This window comes from Bicyclus anynana, chromosome 6 (genome assembly GCF_947172395.1).
Source record: "Bicyclus anynana chromosome 6, ilBicAnyn1.1, whole genome shotgun sequence".
In the NCBI taxonomy this organism is placed as follows: domain Eukaryota; kingdom Metazoa; phylum Arthropoda; class Insecta; order Lepidoptera; family Nymphalidae; genus Bicyclus; species Bicyclus anynana.
In genome coordinates this window covers 4,911,165-4,933,755 of record NC_069088.1, presented here as the reverse complement: position 1 = coordinate 4,933,755, position 22,591 = coordinate 4,911,165, and the positions used below count along the sequence as shown (strand labels likewise).

The 22,591-nt window shown below is 35.9% G+C and overlaps 2 protein-coding genes across 3 annotated transcripts; one reads left to right on the top strand and one right to left on the bottom strand.

Moving 5' to 3' along the window:
• The first annotated feature begins 77 nt into the window (after positions 1 to 77).
• Positions 78 to 5,506, top strand: LOC112049279 (histone deacetylase complex subunit SAP30 homolog). The gene is made up of 3 exons (XM_024087115.2): positions 78 to 795; positions 922 to 1,140; positions 1,678 to 5,506. The coding sequence occupies exons 1-3, from the start codon at positions 601 to 603 to the stop codon at positions 1,804 to 1,806; spliced, it is 543 nt and encodes a 180-aa protein (XP_023942883.1). The 5' UTR covers positions 78 to 600; the 3' UTR covers positions 1,807 to 5,506.
• A 352-nt stretch (positions 5,507 to 5,858) lies between these two features.
• LOC112049278 (exosome complex component RRP45) lies at positions 5,859 to 18,508 on the bottom strand. Of its 2 annotated transcripts, none has more exons than XM_024087113.2 (7): positions 18,348 to 18,508; positions 18,169 to 18,263; positions 17,140 to 17,362; positions 16,281 to 16,501; positions 10,189 to 10,437; positions 6,873 to 7,057; positions 5,859 to 6,086 (listed from the first exon to the last, which is right to left on the bottom strand). In XM_024087113.2, the coding sequence occupies exons 1-7, from the start codon at positions 18,411 to 18,413 to the stop codon at positions 5,995 to 5,997; spliced, it is 1,131 nt and encodes a 376-aa protein (XP_023942881.2). In that variant the 5' UTR covers positions 18,414 to 18,508; the 3' UTR covers positions 5,859 to 5,994. The 2 variants fall into 2 exon arrangements, with proteins under 2 accessions (XP_023942881.2, XP_023942882.2); XM_024087114.2 differs by having other exon boundaries at positions 5,859 to 6,083.
• Positions 18,509 to 22,591: the final 4,083 nt, after the last annotated feature.

Here is a 22,591-nt window from a genome sequence, read left to right as displayed (position 1 = left end):
TGCTTGGGCTTTATTTTTTGTTTATACTTACGTATAGCTATCTTGCCATACGATATAGCATCTTCATGCACACATTTGAAAACTGTTTTTATTTTCACAAAGAATTTTAGGTCGGTATTGGTGTTTTTGACTGTGTGAGAATGAGAAATGCTATTGCTATTGCGTTTTCAAAGGTGACGGGACGTATACTTGAATGGCGATCTGTGGCAAAATTGTATTTTTGTGATTAAGTGGCAAAATAAGAACAGCTGGTTTAAGAAAATATTAAAGAGGGAAGAGTTCTGCGGGGTTGTGTTACTATAACAACTTTAAGGGTCGCGTAATCCAGGAATTATAGCGAAAGCTTCATTAACAAAGTCAAGAACAATTGCATTATTCGTGTAAAAGTGCAGTGATTGGAAAAACTCTATTGTTGTAAATCGAATGCGGTTTACCGACGCTGTTGCCGGGTGCTTTTGATATGATATTAATTGACTGTTTCGCCGAAATGATCAGTGTTTTCACTTATCATAACCTCAACGCTGAGGCTTGAATACGTCAAAAGTATTTTGCATCGCCCAGAGCGAGGCCTTGCGTGAAACTCGAGTTTATCTGTTATATATGATTCAACGCGAGTACCCAATGAACAACGGGTTCAGCACAGGGGAAGAAGATTCTAGAGGTAATTCCGATCAAATATGTTGCCTTGTGGATGACAACGAGCGTTGCAGGCGACCTGCGGGCAACGCATCCTACAGCAAACGCATACAGAAAACTGTGGCGCAGCGGAGGCTCAAACTCAACATAGACCCTCAGGTATGTACCATTTTTGTGCCCTCTAAATTTCATTCATCATTCCATACATGCAAACATAGATATTCTATTTTTAAAAAATAATCAAAACAAATAAAAAAACAAGCTCCTTATTTTTTTTTATTAAAGGCAAGGCACACATACATATGTGATTACCACAAAACAATGATACAATGTGCGAGGACAAAGCAAAGGAGGCCCAAAGACTCTGAGGATGACAGCAATGAAGCTGAGATGGACACGCCAGATGTTGACTGGTTCCAGCTGCAGGTGAATACCCTGAGGAGGTATAAAAGACACTACAAAGTCCCCACTAGGCCTGGACTGAACAAAGCTCAATTGGCTGAAGTAAGTTATTTTTGTTTACTGCAGTTATTCTGTCATAATAATACATCACATTAGCTTATATATTTTATATATAAAAGGTAAATAATACTGACAAACTACAGAATCTGTGTTAAATATTCAGCTTATAATCTGAATAGTATAATTATTCTAGGGGTACAATTTGATATTTTAAACTTTGACTCCCAAACTACGACTGATATGAAAAATTCTTCCAAACATAAATTAAACATATGTTATATTTTATAGTCATTCCTCCAGGACTGGGAAGCAGTTAAAACAGTGGGGAGTCTGCTAGTCTATAAGGCCTGCCCTAGTCTATACAGCCCTAAAATTTTAGGTGCATTTTTTGAGATGAAACAATTTTAATAAGATTTAATCTCTCCATAAAGAGTGAGAGGAGAGGCAAGAGGTTAAAACTTTATAGGAATTGTGATAATAATTTTTATAAATAAAATACAATAAGTAAATCCAATTTTTTTAACATTCACTTTACATTTACTTCGAATTCTCAATTAAAAGTATTTTTTTTATGTGCAGGTGATACAGAAGCATTTCAAGTCATTGCCCGTGAATGAAAAAGATGTAATGGCATATTTTATTTATATGGTCAAAACTAATGGCAATAAGTTGGACCAGAAAAATGGCATAAACTCGGACTCTGTGTAGTGTTATGTGAATTTAATTTATGAAATGTAGTTTTAAATATTAGATGTAAAATTTAATTAGATGGTTTCTCTTCCTAAATTTACAATCAGCATTCATGAGATTGTCCACTGTTTAATTTTAATCAGATCTCTTATGCTTCTTTCTGTTTTAAAATTTGACATGGGTATATATATTATATATAGTATGGACTATAGATAATTAAATTAAAATACCTAAAACTAAGACTAATTATGTATTTAATTGCATCTACCTATATATGGATATATAATTAAACATATATACTATATGTTTATGTATATAAAGGTAAAACTTAAATCAGCCATATGTCAAGTTGAATTTAAGCAAAGTGGTATAAATGAAATGGTAATTAAGTTTTCATTATGTGTGAGAGTACTCAAGAGCATTCATAATATTTAAAATATATTATTAGTGTTGTATTATGGTTGCAGCAACCATATGCAATCATAGTTTTCAAAAACCAATTAACTCTTTATTTTATTTCAATATGATCTTAGTTATATGATTCAGCAGTTTGGACTTAGTGCACAGCTCTACTTGATAATAAATAAAACTGAAGACAGTTTCTTTGGTTGAATTAGTCTATTCCAAGATATATTGGTAAAAATTTAAAAAAAAAAACAGTTAATTTCAATTAATTTAAAAAGGCTACATACACAAAATCCTAAATAATAATAATATTATTAGTGTCTTTTAGAAGGCTTTTCTATTTAACTCCCTGACCCTATAGCTGTTGCCCAGTTGCAATATAATATAACATCTTTAAAAGGAAGAACAATTTTGACATTTCTACTAAAATATGGATAATTACTAATATAATTTATCATTAGGATTTTGTTCATGCTTAGTTGTAAGTTTGTACTTGACTATGATCTCATTTAGTTTATATTAATTCAGTCTAAGATGGTAACATGCTTATTTTGAATATTATACCATACTAGCGGACGCCCGCGACTTCGTCCGCGTAAAAATCGATGTCAACTTTCAACCCCTATTTCACATTCTATTTGGAAAGTTTTATAACTTATACCTAATAAATAGTCCGCTTATCATTTTACATTTACAAATGTACCTAGAAAAATTAAGGACTTTCCGTACAAACTTTCTACCTCTACCCTACTCCTACCCTACCCGTTCCCTAACTGTATCCTACCCCTACCCTGCCCGTACCCTACCCTACCCGTAATCTTCCCTTTCCCAACCCCTTGGATAGTGCTAGGATAGGGGTAGGCCCTACCCTTACCCCACCCCTCACCCTACCCTAACCCTAACCCTAACCCTACCCTGACCCTACCCTACCCCTACCCTACCCTTACCATACCCCTATCCTACCTCTACCCTACCCCTACCCTACCACTACCTAGCCCTAACCTAGGCATACCCTCCCCTACCCTACCCCTACCCTACCCCTACCCTACCCCTACCCTACCCTTACACAACCCCTACCCTACCCGTACCCTACCCTACCCGTACCCTGCCCTACCCTACCCTATACCTCCCCTACCTTACCCGTACCCTTAGCAAAATCGGTCCAGCCCTATGAGCGTGGTGCGATGACAAAGGGAAATAGCGACTTCTATTCTAAAATTATAATGAGGTAAAGTTTGTGTGGTTGTCGGAGGTAATCTTTGGATCTACTGGACTGATTTGGAAAATTGTTTTACCAATAGAAAGCTACGTTATTTGCGAGTGTGATAGGCTATGCTTGATCCCCATATTCACACGGGAACGGGAACTACGTAATTGAAAGCGCTGGGCGTCATGTAGCGGAATTTCTGCGTCTTTTAGAAATTTTGTATTATCTCCGAATCTATTTAACTAATTAACATACTCCATAATATCCTTGTGATTATTAAATAATTTATTTTGATAAGGATTTAAGTTAAGTAGCATAAATAATGACGCAAACCTAATTATATAAAATTTATAATTTTTAAAACACAAAAGGTACTATATCTGCTAATATAGAGAAGTTAGATATATGGTGTCGCGGACTTTTTTGTAGAACTTTTAAAGGTACATAAAGCCTCCATACATTGATTTCAATTTTACACAATGGATAAGGCAGCGCATGCGCATAAGTCTGTTTATGATGAATTTCGGTCCGACCTGTATGACAAAAACTGTGATAACTCGGCTAATATATATGATACCTATATAAAATATAGCCTATAGCACTCTCCGATAATGTAGCATTCTACTGGTGAAAGAATTTTTGAAATCGGACCAGTAGTTCCGAAGATTACCCCATTTAAAAAATGTGACAAACTTACAAACTTACAAACTTTACCTCTTTATAATATTATACCAAATATACCATAATACCATATTACCCTTTTTAGTATATTTTATGACATGGCAAATATGGTTTGTATTGTTCCTTGAGTGGATAAAAAACAATGGACAATCTTGGTTTTTACATTATTGTATTATACTATTAAATAAAAAATAATAATATGTATTTTAGAAATTCATTTACAACAGGACATTCACTTAGGTGCACATAATCATTGCTGTATTGTAATTAATATAGTAGTCAAAAAAGGCTATTCTTTATATTTCAAGTAAAACATATTAAAATGCAAGTCCGTATTACATTATATCAATTTAGTTCTGTGTCTGTTCTATTAAATTTTTTTTTTATTATTCTTTGTGCAGCAACAGTTAACACAAAGACAAAATTATAAATTATTATCAAAAACAGCAACCTGTTAATTAAATTTTCTCATTAATTATCATCAGAATTTATAAAACTGACCTGATCAATATCACATCAGGGGATAATTGTGAGGCACTTGCAATCATAGCTATGCGTTAACATTAAATATAAAACTAAAAACTATTGACATGCCTTGCATTCACTTATTCAAATATTTTAAACTATATTTGATTTCTGTAAATATTTTACAAAAAAGCTTTCTTTGAATGCCTTTTTAAAATCTTGTTGTAAGTATATCAGATAATTATTATCAGTCAATAAAATAATGTATAATTAAAATAATGTGTACCTCATGTCACATGAAAAGAACATTGACTGTTTTATTGTATGTGATACTTGGACATGTTGTATGTACCTACATCATTTTTACCTTACAAGTTTAGATGTGTTGTATTAGCATGATGTGGTAAATGAAATCAAAGAGCATTTATGTACCAAATCAAGATTCATAGAAATTTTGAAAAAATAGCTCTTGTAGGCATGTCTATATATCTATATAAATTATATAACATGAATAACTTTCTCAAAGATGAATTTTGGGTCATACTATAATATCTTAGTTCTATAAAATTATTAATATTGCTGGCGACTACGTAAAATAAATGTAAGCACAATACTATAGGATTTAAACTGATTAGATTTTAAAATCTCTCCACTTTTGCTGTTCATAACACAACAATATTGTAGCGCTTTTATTATGTGACATCTACTATATGTATGAGCAATCTATATTACATGAATTAACATAGAAATAATGAAATTATCTCAATATAATATCCACTATTTATTTCTCATGTAAGTAGACGACAATCTATGTATATTGTATATACTTTGAACATTTATCATTATCAGATGTTATGATTGTTTATTGACAAAGGGAAATGCAATGCTAATTAATATTTAAGAGAGATTTAATAGCATTAAATTATAAAATGTATCTTTTATTACATTTTATTTAACAAACATGTGTTTTATTTGTTTTCTGAAGAATATTTGCAGAAAATTTTATGTATTAAAGAAATAACATCATAAATTGAAGGATTTTTAAAATATTGACATTCGAAGAATAGGTGCTCGTGGAAATTTCGCTACATATTCAATATTTTCGGAAAATTCAAGTTTTTGCTAAACCACAAGCCTCTTTCGATACCATTTTATTGCCAGTATTTTACTTGCACGGACTTAATGGCTCGATCATCAAAAATACGAATTTTCTAGTTATAATTATTATTCTTTTTTCAGCTTCTACTGCCAAGGGTCACACTTGCGTTTTCTTTTTATTTATTCTATGTTACAAAATAATTGAAACAAAATCTCTAAAAAATTCCAATATTTATTACATTCTTTAGCAGCAAATAATGCAGATGAATATTGTTATCCCACAAATGTTTGTTAGTCTTAACATTCAGACATCAGAGTCTGGTCTGTAAAAATGATTTTCTATAAGTATGCTAGTCTTCATCAGATTCTGACGATATATCTATCCATGTTGATGCGCCCTTCTTTGCTTTTAATTCCACTGTCTGAGGCAAGGAAGGTACTACTGAAAAATAAGGAAAAATGCCATTAATAGTGACGTCGGAAAGTTCCTAAAGCTCAAAACTCACTATTACGTCAACAATGTCCTAGAACTTAATAAAACTCACAAATGTCCTAGTGGACAATTGTGAGCGGACTCGGACCCCCTCGGACATGCGAAGTAAGAAGTGACGTAGGGCCATTTCTTGCAAGCGGGCGGCGAGGCACGCGGTAAGCAAGGCATTTTAGTTACGTAATACGAGGCGTAATAATGAGTTTTAACCTTAAACTCATTATTAATTAATTAAATACATAAATTTTTATCCACAAAAATTCTCGATTTTGTTATTATGTATGTGATAATGATGAATCACATGTTTAGATAAAAATTAAACTGTTTTTTTTTAATTAATGAAGTTTTTAAAATCAATTTAATATATTAGATAGATAGCTAAATAGCTACTTGCAGTAGAAAATTACCACTAAATTAGTATTATTAGATAATCATCATTATCAACTCATATTCGGCACACTGCTGAACAGGAGTCTCCTTTCAGAATGAGAACGGATATGTTAATAGTTCACACACATTGAGAATTCTCACGATTCTGACGATGATTTCATTCACCGTTTGAGACACGCGATATTTAAGTTCTTAAAATGCACACAACTGAAAAGTTGGAAGTGCATGCTACGGACCGGATTCGAACTTAGCCCCTCTGGAATTGGAGGCAGAGGTCATTTCACTGGGCTATCACGGTTCATTATTAGTTAAGTAATAGTATTTAAAAAATAAATAGCAACTAGTTACCATCATATTTACTCAGCGCGGTATTGTCATCAGTATCTATACTCTTTGATACATCTGTTTCCTCTTCCATCTCTATGTCATTAATGGTAAAGTTCTTGAGACGTATGCAAAGATCCTTTGCACACAGCGATTGTGCGTGGTCTGTAGTTATGATGTCAGCGAAGTTTATTTTGGTCCTTTTTTGTCTGCAAAGGAAACATATTTATACAATACCTACAGGAGGTATGGAAATCCAAGTAGGTAGATATGTATTGTTATTTGTTAAGTTAGGTAATCTATCTTTTTTCATACACGTAGATAATTAAGAAAATTCTCTGGTACGCAGGTTTCCTCACGATGTTTTTCCTTTAATTTCTTAAATGCACATAACTGGAAAGTTGAAGGTGCATGCCATGGACCGGATTCGAACCTACGCCCTCCGAATCGAAGGCAGAGGTCGTACTCGTTGGGTTATCAGTTATCACGTCTAGAAGGCAGTTATAGTCTTAATTTTTTTTGGACATGGCGAAATTATAAGTGTTCCTTGTTTACTACGGAACCCTAAAAACTGTACCTAACACGAGAATCAGTAAAAATTATAATTTCAATTGATCGATCGAATGACTCTAAAATACCTGTACAGAAATGTGTAGGTACCTACTACAAATTCATTATTGTAGGTACCTATAGTTAAAAGGGACAAATATATACCTATACACACGGCTATAAAGCTACTTATGCATTTTCAACACACGCCAACTACTTATATGCTTATTAGGTGCAATAACTGGCCCAACCTTCAAGCTGTAATGACTACAAATTAGGCTCGTGGCCTACTTCGATACCTTAAGGATTGGTGTTAATCACATAATATTTTTTTCATTACTCTTGCTCAAAAACACTGTCATATTACCACTCCACAGCGGGGCTAAACAAGCATTTTAGCCTCTAGGGGCTAAAGTAATTTTGTTTTTTAAATTCTTGTCTGTTACGAGTAATAGCCTACTATAAAACGGAGGAGGTTTTATTCGATAATAAAATCACTATAGGTAATGCCCTGATTGTTTTGAAAAATAAATAAAAAACTTTAAAATTGAATGAAATGCAGCGTTCTTGTCTTTGGAATGCGTTCATTTTTTTTATTTAATTTTTATTGAGTTGCGAATAGAGCGAGATTTGAAGACATGGGACTTTACAGTGTATACCTTTGCCTTTTTCTCATGTGAAAAAAATAAAATTAAAAAGCGAGAATTTAAAAAACAATTGGCGTGAATAATACACACTTGATTTTTTTTAGAAATTCATTGTCAATTTGTGACTGTAACTTACATATTTTTCAACAATAATTGTTATTGTTGTCTTCATCTAGTGAGAGTGGTGATCCTAATTTGGAGATGGATGAAATTTTCAATCTGTTACCATCAAAGTCGAGACGCATTTACCTAAATACTTACCTACGATACCTACGAAAAATTTAATAAGTGAAGAAAACAACAACGAATGGATTCACTTACGAAAGGAGTTTTTTAAACTATTATCTCCCACGTTTACCTCATATATTCATTATTCATCTTTAAAGTAGTCGGAAATTATGTTACCGGGTAAAAGCATCTCCCTTAATATCCAAAATTGTAGACTTTGTACATTTAATTTTTAATTAAAATAAATCATTGAGTATTGTACTAAACTATTTTATTTTCTCGCAATCGTAGTGAAAAGCAGAGTGTAACACGTGGGGCTAAACCCATTATAAACTCGGTTTCTATTTAGGCGGCCCTCGCCTTCGTCTCGGGCCCTAAAAATACCTCGTATATAATAGGTCTTTTTAGCCCCTTGTATAACAATCTACTATTTTCGATATAATATACACTACTATTATTTTTGAATTATTTTGTTTATTTATTTTTCTTTTGTGTCTTCCCTTAGATGCCGTCTTGTTTTTATGTTTTGCAGGTTTTCATGTATGTATGTGTGTATGTGTGTATGTATGTATGTATATATGTATTTCTTTGTATGTATGTATGATGTAGTCAAGTATAGTCTGTTTGTATTATTACTATGTATTATTGCATATTATTTATGTATTTAAATTACTTAACTTTGTATTATTTTTTGTGTGCGTATACCTGAATCGGTGCTTACGTTTTTTTTTTCTCTTCCACAGTGGTTGTCTGGAAGAGATCGCTCTTAAGCGATAAGACCGCCATTTGTACATTAGTTTCTAAGTGTTATTATAGGTTATTATTTATTTTTCTTTTAATGTACAATAAAGTATATTTATTCTTTCTTCTTCTTCTTCTTCTACTATACCTATATATATTTTACTATATATATATTTGGCTGGTGGGAGGTTTCGGCCGTGGCTAATTACCACCCTCATCATCCTCCTCCTAACAAGTTAGCCCGCTTTCATCTTAGACTGCATCATCACTTACCATCAGGTGAGATTGTAGTCAAGGGCTAACTTGTAAAAAATAAAAAAAATAATAAAAAAAAAAAAACAGATAGCAGCGAGATAGTATATAACTTTATTTCAGACTACCTGACGCCGCGCAGTTTTACCCGCGTGGTTCCCGTTCCCGTAGGAATACGAGGATAATATATTGCCTTCCTCGATAAATGGGCTACCTAACACTAAAAGAATTTTTCAAATCGGACCAGTAGTTCCTGAGATTAGCGCGTTTAATCAAACTCTTCAGCTTTATAATCTAATATATAAAATTCTCGTGTCGCGGTGTTCGAACTTGAACTCCTCAGAAACGGCTCGACCGATTTTGATGAAATTTTTTGTGCATATTCAGTAGGTCTGAGAATCGGCCAACATCTATTTTTCAAACCCCTAAATCCTAGGATAGGGTAGTGGTAGGGTAGGGGTATGGTATAGGGATAGGGTAGGGGTAGGGTAGCGGTAGGGTAGGGGTAGGGTAGGGGTAGGGTAGGGTAGTGGTAGGGTAGATTTATGGTATAGGGATAGGGTAGGGGTAGGGTAGTGGTAGGGTAGTTGTAGGGTAGGGTAGGGTAGGGGTAGAGTAGAGGTAGGGTAGGGGTAGGGGTAGGAGTATGGTAGTGTAAGGTAGGGATAGGGAAGAAGTGCAAATAAATAAATTAATAAGTCAAAGCAAAGCTTGAGCGAGTCCGCTAGTATTAGTATAGATTGACTTTGAAGAGAAGTGTTAATTTGTTGAATAAAACTGAAGTGCTTAAAAGAGCAATAGGACTCTCTGAAAGAGTTAACCATAAGAAAAGTACCACCATGATTATTTCAGCAAAATCTTTATAAATCTTTCCTTTTGCCCTTCCCACAGATAGGTAAAAAAGTAGTCGAATTGTGTCTTACCTCAAATTATCATCTGTCATGATATCCTTTTTGACCAAATCAACCACCATTTTACATCTTTCAGCAGCACTCTGTATGGCTCTGTGTACAATGTTGGAGTTGTATATAGCAGCTCCGGTGAGGTCTAGTAGACACATCTCCTTGTACTGGTTCATCCCCACCACAAGCAACCCCCCAGTGTTGGTTCCGTCTTCCGATGTGCTTGTACACACAGTTTCCTCTATGTAACTTGGGTCTGATATCAGTATACTGTAATAAATAAAAATCATCACAACAGTACATACATACATTAGCAACCCATATTCGGCTCACTGCTGAGCTCGAGTCTCCTCTCAGAATGAGAGTGGGTTAGGCCAATAGTCCACCACGCTGGCCCAATGAGGATTGGCAGACTTCACACACACAGAGAATTAAGAAAATTCTCTGGTATGCAGGTTTGTCACGATGTTTGTTCCTTAATTTCTTAAAATGCACACAACTGAAAAGTTAGATTTGCATGCCCCGGACCGGGTTCAAACCTACACTCTCTGGAATCAGAGGCAGTAGTCTTACCCACTGGGCTATCACAGCTCTTAATCTTCATCTTCAGCTTATTATTGGGCTGCTATGTAGAAATCATTAGAAGAAACGCAATATTTCTAAGCCATCAGTACCAAGTTACTATCATTAGCATCTAATAGTTGTTGACTTTAATTAATTTAATATTATAAATAAAGATCAATAATCCACATAGGAGTAGTGTGAAGGGTCTAATATCTATATCCTCTCTCCTATAGTCTGGCAAATTCGTTGATGACACACCCTTGATAAGCGGGCGACGGGGGAAAAGACTGCGCGGGTGTAAAATCGTGCGTGCGGGGAATTGAGGTGCATCAGTCATGGTTTTTTCATTCATCGCTACACGCCCCCCGGCCCGACCATCGGGAGTGTTACCAACGAATTTGCCAAGCTATATGAGGAAGTTGTGGTTCTGGGCGACAATTCCCAGGGGCAGAGCTCTATGCCACCACACGCGTCGCAGGTTGCGGATAGCGAAACGGCCCTCAGATATGGGGGTTAGCTGCGAATACCCAATAAGCAGTTGCGGACAGGGAGCGGTTCATCGGAGGGTCGCTGGGGAGCTTGTGGCGGAGTATACCCCAACAAATGGCGTAAAACTCGATGAAGATGAACGTCAGTGGCGAGTGAGAGCCGCCACTATAAACTATGTTCTTTGCTCGGGGAGATGGGCCTCGTCAACCTTGGCTGGTAATCCATCTAGGAGAAGGCCAACTCTGAATACAAACGGCCAAACAGGGGGGGAAACTTGGGGAACCATTTGGATGGCGGAACAAACAAAGGTTTATAAACTACCCCAGGAGGGTACCGACCGCACTGCGGAAGGAGAATCCCTCACTGATTCGTCAGTCTGCCCCGCGTATTCTGGGGGGGGCAAATTCCGCACACCCAAATCACCAACAGATGACAGGAGTCAGAAAGATAAGAAGAATGAAGAATATGAAGAAGAAAACGAAGACCCGTTCAGAAGAAAAGGATTACAGAGGACCCCACCATCAACGGAGAAGCAGACATCACAGGACATACAGCAAAATCGCCCTAATAAGGAACAAACTTCAAGGAAACTGACACAGCAAGTTTTTCATCACAGCTTCTTTCACAAAAACCGGAATAGAGACTCAACGCCAACCGACAAAACAGAATCTGAGGATAATTGTACAGAAACTCAGACTGCCACAAACAATTTGACTGAGAATAAATGGCAATCAGTGCCTGAAATTCGTCAAAATAAAAGGAAGAGAGTAAGTACCACCCCACCACAGTCAAATGCAGTACCTGTCTACAACAAATTTGCAGGCCTAAATATAGATGATAAAGAACAGGAAACTGCCATAAAAATAAACCGACCGCCACCAGTAGTTCTATATGGAATTCAGGATGTAACTAAGCTTACTGACTTAATAGAGACAGTTGTGGAAAAATCTGATTTCTCATACAAAATAGTAAGTAAAACACAAATGAGAATTACCTGCAATAACAATGATGTCTACAAAAAAGTGATGCAGATAGTCAGAGAACATAACCTTATTGGTCATACATTTACTCCAAAAGGTGACAGACCATATAGAATAATAATAAAAAATCTACATCATACAACTCCCCAAGAATACATAAGGGATGCTATAGAAAAAACTGGCAACAAAGTCAAGGGTGAAATTATTAATGCCAAATATGGACCAGAAAAAATTCCACTTTCTACATTTTTTGTCAACTTGGAGCCTGGACCAAACAATAAAGCTGCCAAGGAAATCAAGCAAATCTACAACACGATTGTATTAATAGAAGACCCTAAACGCAAAAAGGTTATACCTCAATGTAAACGTTGTCAACAATATGGTCACACCCAAAACAACTGCATGAGGCCGTACAGGTGCGTCAAGTGCGCTGGTGCACATAAGACCACTGAATGCAGTAAAAAGGATCGTAATACCCCTGCCAAATGTGCTCTCTGTCTCGGTGATCATCCAGCTAACTACAAAGGCTGTAACGTCTATCTGGAAATTCAAAACCGTAAATTCAATAAGAATAAGACTAGCAAGATTTACAATAAAACATACACACCTAAGGAATCACATCCAGGAACAGAAAATACCAAGGAAGAACTAGATATAGGAAGCCAAAAATACACTAACCGTGATACAGACAATACTTACAATAACAAAAATCATAGAACACAACCAAAGGGTATAACAAGAACATATGCACAAGCTACTGCCAACAAAGATGTCACTAATCTAGACAAACTAGAACATCTACTCACAAAACAAGCTGAAAAGCTAGATATACTCATCCAACAAATGAGCACTCTTATGGGCTTGTTAACCACAGTCATTAACAAACTAGCCAATTAATGGCTCTCCGAATAGCAGCATGGAACATAAATGGCCTTTTAGGGCGCAAACTAGAATTATCAACGATAATAAATATAAATAAAATTGATGTCATGCTCATAAGTGAAACACATCTCACAGAAAATACAAACTTTTCGCTACAAAACTTCTGCATGTACACAACAAACCATCCTGACGGCACAAGCCACGGAGGAACTGCTATTCTCGTCAAAAAGAACATCAAGCACAATGTTGCACCGTCATTTCAAATGGACTACTTACAAGCGACTACTATATGTGTACATGACAAAGTTGGTACTTTTAATATAAGTGCTGTGTACTGTCCCCCAAAGCATAAGATACTCGAAACAAATTTCACAACCTACATTAAATCCTTGGGCCCAAGATTCATAGCGGGAGGGGATTGGAACGCAAAAAACCAATGCTGGGCTTCCAGGCTCACTCTGACAAGGGGTAGAGAACTAAAGAAATCATTGGACAGAAACAATGCTAAAGCACTTAGCACAGGAGAACCCACCTACTTTCCTGCAGATCCCAATAGAAAACCAGATCTTCTAGATTTCTTCATCTACAAAGGATTTACAGAACACTTCTTGAATGTAGAAAGCTGCTATGACACATCAGATGACCACTCACCTATTATTGCTACGGTCAGTACGACAATAATTGAAAGAACTCCTAAACAACATCTCTTCAATAAAAAAACTGACTGGTCTGCTTTTAGTGAATATGTTAATGATCACCTTTACCTAAACATACGCCTAAAGACAGAGGATGAGATTGAAATGGCAACAATTAACTTCACAAAATTAGTGCAGAAGGCATGCTGGCTGAGTACTCCAGAGCTAATAACTAAGAAAACAGCACTCCAAAATGTACCAATGACAATAAAGAATAAAGTACTCGAAAAAAGGCGTCTAAGAAGAAAATGGCAAACTCAGAGAAGACCAGAAGATAGAACTAGACTTCATAAAGCAATCTTCGACTTAAAAACTTATCTTAAAGACATTGAAAATGAAACACTTCAGAACAAGCTAGAGTATATGTCACCAACGGGTAATAAAGAGTACTCACTATGGAAGGCTACAAAGTCGAGTACATGTGCGCAGACTCAATCACATCCCCTAAAATTAGATGGAAATATCTGGGCAAAAACAGACTTGCACAAAGCGGAGGTGTTCGCCAAATACTTGGTAAAAATATTTACGCCAAACGATAGTGACGAAACTTACAACAATGAAACGGAGATTGATAATTACTTATGTAGCGACTTCCAACTAAGTCCTCCTGTCAAAAGTTTTACTACGGCCGAAGTTTTGAGAGCCATAAAACATCTCGAAAATAGAAAAGCACCAGGCTTCGACTTAATAACCGCAGAAGTCCTTAAAAATCTCCCAAAAAAAGCTATTGTCTTTCTTACAACTCTCTTTAATGGTATACTAAGATTGTCGTACTATCCACAGATATGGAAAATATCACAAATAATCATGATTCCAAAACCTGGAAAAGATCACTTCTTGGTATCATCATACAGACCTATCAGTCTCCTACCTTTGTTGTCGAAGCTGTTCGAAAAGTTACTTCTGCAACGATTAAAAACGCACATATCAAAAGAAGCTCTCATACCAGACCACCAATTTGGATTTAGGGAAGGTCACTCGACTGTCGAGCAAGTACATAGAGTGGTCAATAAAATAAGACAGTCTCTCGAAAAGAAAGAATATTGCTCGGCGGCCTTTTTAGACGTTCAACAAGCTTTTGACAGAGTGTGGCATAAAGGCCTACTATATAAAATAAAAAAGGACTTCCCACACAACATTTACACTCTGCTTAAATCTTACTTGGAAGACAGAATATTTCAAGTCGTGGAGGGCGAAGACAGCTCTAAGTTTTACGAAATCAAAGCAGGTGTCCCGCAAGGATCAGTGTTGGGACCAGTGCTCTATACCCTGTATACTGCTGACTTGCCTGATACGCCAGGTATCCTCACAGCAACGTTCGCTGATGACACTGCGGCGCTAAGTAGTAACACAAATCCCAAAGTGGCATCACAAAAACTTCAGAACCACCTAAATGACATAGACCAGTGGATGCGAATTTGGAGAATCAAAGCCAGTGCATCCAAATCTACTCACGTCACTTTTACACTCAGACCCGAAAACTGCCCAGAGATAAAACTTGGTAAAGAGACTCTACCACAGAGCAACGAAGCTAAATATCTAGGTTTTCATCTAGATAGAAGGCAAACCTGGCAGGCTCACATAAAAAAGAAGAGAGAGGAGCTCCGTATTCGCACTACATCCTTAATGTGGTTACTCGGCCGCCACTCCAGACTGTCACTCAACAACAAGTTACTCGTGTACAAAAGTGTTCTAAAGCCAATCTGGACGTATGGCTTGGAGCTGTGGGGCACAGCCAGTCACTCCAATATTGAGATACTCCAGAGATACCAGAACCTAGTATTCCGCACAATACTAAACGCCCCCTGGTTCACCAAAACAGCAGACATGCATGAGTATCTTGAAATGCCGACTGTCAAGGAAGAAATAAGAAAGTACGCCATAAAACACAAAAGCAGACTACAAGAACACACAAATAGTCTTGCCAAATTGCTTATCACGCCTGGTAAGACCAAAAGGCTAAAGCGATCCACTGTGGATGAATTATGTGGTGGACAGTAATACCCGAAAAAAGGACCATAACACGAAGAGTCACTTAATGGAGTGACCTTTAACTAGAAACATGATCTGCTATGAAAAATTCAGTTTATAGTCAAGCGACTGATCACTGATAGATGTAACTGAACACAAAAAAAAAAAAAAAAAAATATGAGGAAGGATATTCTTCATTAAAATAAAATGATCTGCTAACATAGGCTGAAAATGAAGAATACCAAGGTGGTTACTACAGTTCCTCTAAGTCAAAAGCTTATTATATAATTTTTTCTACATTATTTGTGAGAGTCATAGACAATATTTTATCCCCATATTGCCACGGAAACGGGAACTAATTTGGTTGAAATGGCTACGTTTCTGCTTAGTAGTATTTAACAAACTTGATTTATGCATTATAATGCAAATACTGGCGGTAGGTAGTACAAGTTTTCATTGCTTCGAACTATTAATTATATTAAGACAGCTAGAAGCTATGCAGACAATTATAAATTAATGTATGTATACATACTTGTTTTTGAATATAGCAAAATTCACACACACTGGATAGTGATATAGAACTGTGGGTATGGGGTCCATATCAGCTAATGTGTGGATGACGATGCTCTCACCACTGCGGGTGACGTCAGGTCTTTTGAAATGTGCAATGGATGCTAAGGTGGCTATACTTGAACATTCTATTAGATTGCCATCGTGGTTCAAAATTTTCAAGTCAACTCTTAGTGACCACACCTGGAAATATAAATGGCATTTAATTTATTTACTACCATGACCTTGAACAGACAGATAGATTGGAATAATAAAAAGTACCCTATATGTTCAGTAAAGATAAAAACAAGTAAATGTGCTCTCAAGTCAATTAGTGAAAACTTAGTAGTAGGTATTTTTACTTTATTACATTCATGGAAACAGTAGCGGCGGAGGACATTGTTTTATCTATAGTATATAAATGGATGTATGAAATGTGTTGCTAAGTGCAAATCTTGAGAACTTCTGAACCAATTTGGCTAATTCTTTTTTATAATATTCCTTGAGGAACAAGGATGGTCCATATAGAGAAAAATTAAGAAAAGTTTAAGGGGTAGGATACGGGTAGGTGTAGGGTGGGGTAGGTGTAGGTTGGGAGTAGAGTGGGGTAGGAAAGAAGTGCACCGAAGTCAAAGCAAAGCTTGACTGGGTAATACTATATTTTTATGAACATCAAGTGAAGACTAATGTTGCACAGTCAACTGTCACTGAAAAAATGGCTTACTTTATTATAATGCACATGGCCCTTTGTTAGTAGACACTCGTAACATTATTATACATGTAACATCATTTTCTTTTAATTATTCCTATCAATTATTCCCCGATAAGTATATTATGTTTACCTTTTCCTCAACAACAATACAAAGTGACTCAAGATCAATACACTTTGAATCCTTATAGCATTTCTCCAGCAATCTATTGAGGTATACTGTGAGGTCAGTTTGACGGTTGGCCTCAAACTGTGGTGCAGCCATGGGGCTAATCTCAACATTGATGTTCAGTAACCCCTCATTGGGCCTTATTTGCTTAGGCTGGACAACCTCACATGACACTTGTGATAATACCCTGAAATAATGAGAAAGGAAACATCAATTTATGGTCTTAAGTTTGGTATCTTATTACACACTCAATTATAAAATGACCAGGAGCAAAACTATTTTAAATAAACTGTTGTTATTATTTTTGAGTTGAGAATCTTGTGATGAGAAATAGACAGAATTCAATGATTGGTGGGGTGAGAATCTTGTGATGAGAAATAGACAAAATTCAATGATTGGTGGTGCAATACAAACGAGATGGGACAAGGGACAACACTGTCACCATTGGAAAACATCTTGTCTATTTTTTTTTCTTCACTTGGTTGTATGATAGGACCAATGACCAAATGCCAAAATACTTTTAAAATTGGCAATCCCTTTTACTTGTTTCCTATCTGATCTATAAGCCTTCATACATAGTTGACTTAATTTTTAATCTCTCTATAAAGATGAAAATTAAAATGTAAATTAATTAAATTTTAATTTTCGTCTTTACTAAATTTAAAGAAGTAAAGTTTTTGAGGCTGTAAGGGGTAATCTACAAAACTGATTAGGAACATTAATTTTTCAATAGAAAACACATTAATTCTGAGTCACAACTATATTTAATTTCCAGGTGAAATCTCAGGGCGTCCACTAGTGTATTATTTAGATAATAAAGACCAGAAATACACAAACATGAACTTAAGTGAAATGGATCGATAGGAAAGCCTAGACTCCTCTAAAATTAGTAATCAGTCAATATGGTCATGATGTATTTTGGAATCCCAATATGTCTTACCAAGCGGCAGAATATAACTTATAGTTCAAAGAATATTTTGTATGTGTACTTACTTTGTCTCCCCGATTGAAACAATACAGCTCCCGTATTCAGATCCAAAAGCAATATTTAGCTTTCGACACTCATTATAATTTCTGCCATCTAATCTCTGAAAAGTAAATTTAAATAAAATTACCGAAAGTCGACGCTGTTCTTTATTTTACAACTTGCATTTCCAGAGTTTCGCACTTACGTAGCCTTCCGCTATTGTTTTTTGCACAAAATTTTTTTCGCAATTTGATAAAAATACTTCCCTCATTTTAAAGTAATTAGATTAATAAATAATTATTTTATTTTATTTTCAATTTTGAGGTTAAAGCCTTTGTTACTTGTATCAAAAATTCAAAATTCAAAATCAAACTGTCACTGTCAAGTGTCAAATGTCAATTATTGCCATTTTGTCAACTGTCAATGTCATTTTGAAATTTTGAATTTATTTTGACGCAGATTTCTAGTTTAAACTAGAATTTAGATTAAATTCATCTTTTATAATTATTTATTCGTCGAGTTTTCATTGTTTTTAAGATTTATTCTGCTATTCTTGGCGGATATAAATCCAACGAATCAAATTATGACTGTCTGTAAGCAGTGGGGTGGGCGTAGGCCGTGGTTTGATAGAGAATCTTAGATTATTAATGGTCTAAGTAGAGAATAGAACGCTTAGATGGTCTAATAAATTGATTTTAAATGTTTTAAGCGTTTAGCATGTTTTTAGTTAAGTTTTTTTTTTATTCTTTATCAATTAGCCCTTGACAACAATCTCACCTGATGGTAAGTAATGATGCAGTCTAAGATGGAAGCGGGCTAACTTGTTGGGAGAAGGATGAAAATCCACATCCCTTTCGGTTTCTACACGACATCGTACCTGAACGCTAAATTGCTTGGTGGTACGTCTTTGTAGGTAGGGTGGTAACTAGCCACGGCCAAAGCCTGCCACCAGCCAGACTTGGACCAATTAAGAAAACCTAAATCGGCCCAGCCGGGGTTTGAACCCAGGACCTCCGTCTTGTAAATCCACCGCGCACACCACTGCGCCACGGAGGCTGTCGAAGTAAGTCCACGGCTAAACAGAATCAGAATCGAACCCAGTACTCTGTAGAGAATCACAGTACTACCAACTGCGCTCGACTGGTAGGTAGGTTTATTTTAATTTTATACCTAGGTACGTTATTTACTCTTTGTATATGTATGTATTTATTTCAGTAATGAGCTTTCGGTAAACATAATTTCATAGGACACAAATTATCATTACTCACTTTAGTGATAACAATTTACATAATATCGCTGCCCTTTCCTAGTCTTATTAGGGCCAATATTGATGTGTGCTTATTATAACATCATAGTGTGGACATGCCTTTCATAATATTTTTAGTTAGTATGTTAGTATGTTTTGCACATAACAAGAAAATCAAATGACGATTGGAGTAGCATAACAACATCGTGGTGCCCAAGGGAGGAAAAAAGAAAAAGAGGCAGACCAATTATTAGATGGAAAGACGATCTGATTGCCTTTGAAGGGACATACTGGACCCGATCAGCAATGGAAAGGACACAATGGAAGAGGAAGGGGGAGGCCTTTGCCCAGCAGTGGGATGAAATTTAACTGTAAAGCAATGAATATTAATATTAATAGCAACTGTAATAAATATTATGTAATTTAGATTGTAAAGGCTTAAATAAATAAATAAATAAAAAATGTTTGTTTCGTTTTTATTACCTAAATGTCTTTTACTTATTACACTTCATAAGGATGCTGGTTCTTTTAAATAAAAAAACTTCTAGCACAATTTTCAGTTAGACGTAGGTATTTGTAGCTTAGTAGAAGCAAGGAAAGTTACATTTGAGCATTATATAATCCCTGGATGAGCATTATTGCAGCACTACTAAAATGACGCAGCACGCACGTAAGCACTAAGATAAAGTAATTTTAATGCAAACTAATTTACCTATAAATATCTTATCTCATCGCCAATCACCATCGCTAAAAGCTGCACAATACAGGGCAGCTTTTAGTTTACCGATTAATTTAGACAATCTTCTATTTCATACCTTGAATGACCTATATCACGAAAATCGTATCTGTACCAACGAGGAATTAAAATTTAGAAATATATATTACGAAGGAATGAAAAACATATTTTTATCTGTCTGCTCACGCTAAACTAAGAATTTTATTAACGGAGTTTCATGCAGTTTTCATTGATATGTTAAGTGTTGTCTTAATCAACTTGTACATTAAGTAAGTGATCATATGGACATGATGATTCAAAAAAACAGAAATTACTCAATCTCGAGTGTATCGGTAGTACCCATAGATTTACGATTCGGTACAAGTCCGTAGGTAGTACCTGTATTATAATATTAGAGTCATATCCACATAATTCTAGCTTGCATGAAATATGTCGTGATCGGACAAAGCACAAGGCGCATCCTCGTGGCGATTACGTCGGGTGACACAACCCCGTGTCACCACCACACCACCTTCACCATACACCGCCAATCTTTGTACCTGCATACTAAAATAGGATCCTCCTTTCCAAAATACTGGACCCGATGGTCATACAAAATACAGAAATATAATAATTAAGCCACGAGATGTCGTATAAGTATTAGATAAAACGTGGATAAAACATTCAAAAACGAATGCAATATTGTATTAAGTAAAGAAATATAAGAATTCAAATGGATTCTATGCAGGATTTGTTAATGATTCGGGCAGAGGATCGGTTTAATAAACAAAAAATGTTATAGGTAGGTATTATGTACGCAGCGCCGGACCGAGGTAAATTTTAGAATGGAGCGAGATCCAATTATGGCGCCTTTCCTGTTTGCTCCTAACAGTATATACTAGGGACGTCATACATTTTTAACCGACTTCGAAAAATGAGGAGGTTTCTCAATTCGACCGTTCGATTTCGATTCGATTCAAGCCGTTCAAATCATAAAGATTTTAACTGGATTTTCAGACACTTCTTTCAGATACGGCTTTAATTAACACTGCACTAACTTGGTACCGCCTTCAAACTGATCAGAAGATAGCACATACGATGTTATGTTTCGCTTTTAATTTAATGGAAACTTTTTTATGATATAGTAGTATATTATAAAAGCCCTATTACAAACCCCCGACCGAAGGCTGGTGTAGAATAAAGTTCACGGCCGAAGGCCGCGCGTTTTTTGCGCTTGGGTAAAATGCCCAGCCATAGCCATAGTTGAAAGCCCTATTACAAACCCCTGGCCGAAGGCTGGTGTAAAACAAAGTTCGCGGCCGAAGGCCGCGCGTTTTTTGCGCTTGGGTAAAATGCCCAGCCATAGCCACGGTCGAAAGCCCTATTACAAACCCCCGGCCGAAGGCCGGTGTATAATAAAGTTCGCGGCCAAAGGCCTCGCGTTTTTTGCTATATATCTGATCTTTATGAAACAAAGCCTATATGTTGCCCTGGACTATGCTTAATCTATTTGTGAAATCCGCATCAAAATCCGTTCAGTAGAACCAAAGAATAGCGCGAACATACAGACAGAAAGACTGACAGACAGACAAGAAAATTAAAAAAAATGTTTTCGTATTCAATTGCTCATTTCTAATTGCCCTAACTTGATTTTAGTTAAATTTGGGCAACGTACAGACACTAGATTTCTACTCTTTTATTATAGTAGGTATAGATAGATATAGATAGATAGATAGATTGACTTTTAGGAAGATAGCTGACACTATTGGCATCTCAACAGAAGGCAAACATCACATAATCGCCTTGGCTTCTTTGAGTTGAACAAATACGCGATCGACTGACAAATTTTCGCAACTGCTTGGAGTTGTTTGAGGCAGATACTTTTTTGTATGTTTTGTGACCATGGTTAAAACCTGAGTTTAACTCCAGAAACAAAAGTACAGTCTAAAAAGTGGACACGACCAGGATCCAATGTTCCAAAAAGGCAGAAGCGGTTTTGCGTGTTGGAAAAGTAATGGCCTTAGTTTTTTGAGATTCGCGGGATGTAATTACGGTGGATTACTAAAATAAGGCGTAAATATAAACTCCGCTTAATAGTGAAATCTGCTGCGATGTTTCAGAGGACAAATTAAAGAAAAATGGCCATGATCATTGAGAAGAAAAGTTTTGTTTCATCAGGATAATTTGCAAGTTTCTGCTATGCTTTTAACAAACGTGTGAAACGTTTGTTAAAATCATAGCAGAAATTCATCAGTATAATTTAGAATTCTTACCTTACCACCATATTCATATGATCTAGTCTCGTCTCCATCAGACTTTTATCTATTTCCGAAGCTAGAAAAGCACTTATCGAGTTAAATTTTTTTATGAAAGTGGTCTATGCATTTTCTAAGAGTTTAAAGAAAAAAAATAGCTGGTATAGAAATGTTTCCAGGCCAACAAAATAAGTGTATTGAGCTCTAAATAAAGTTGAAAAATAAATTATCTA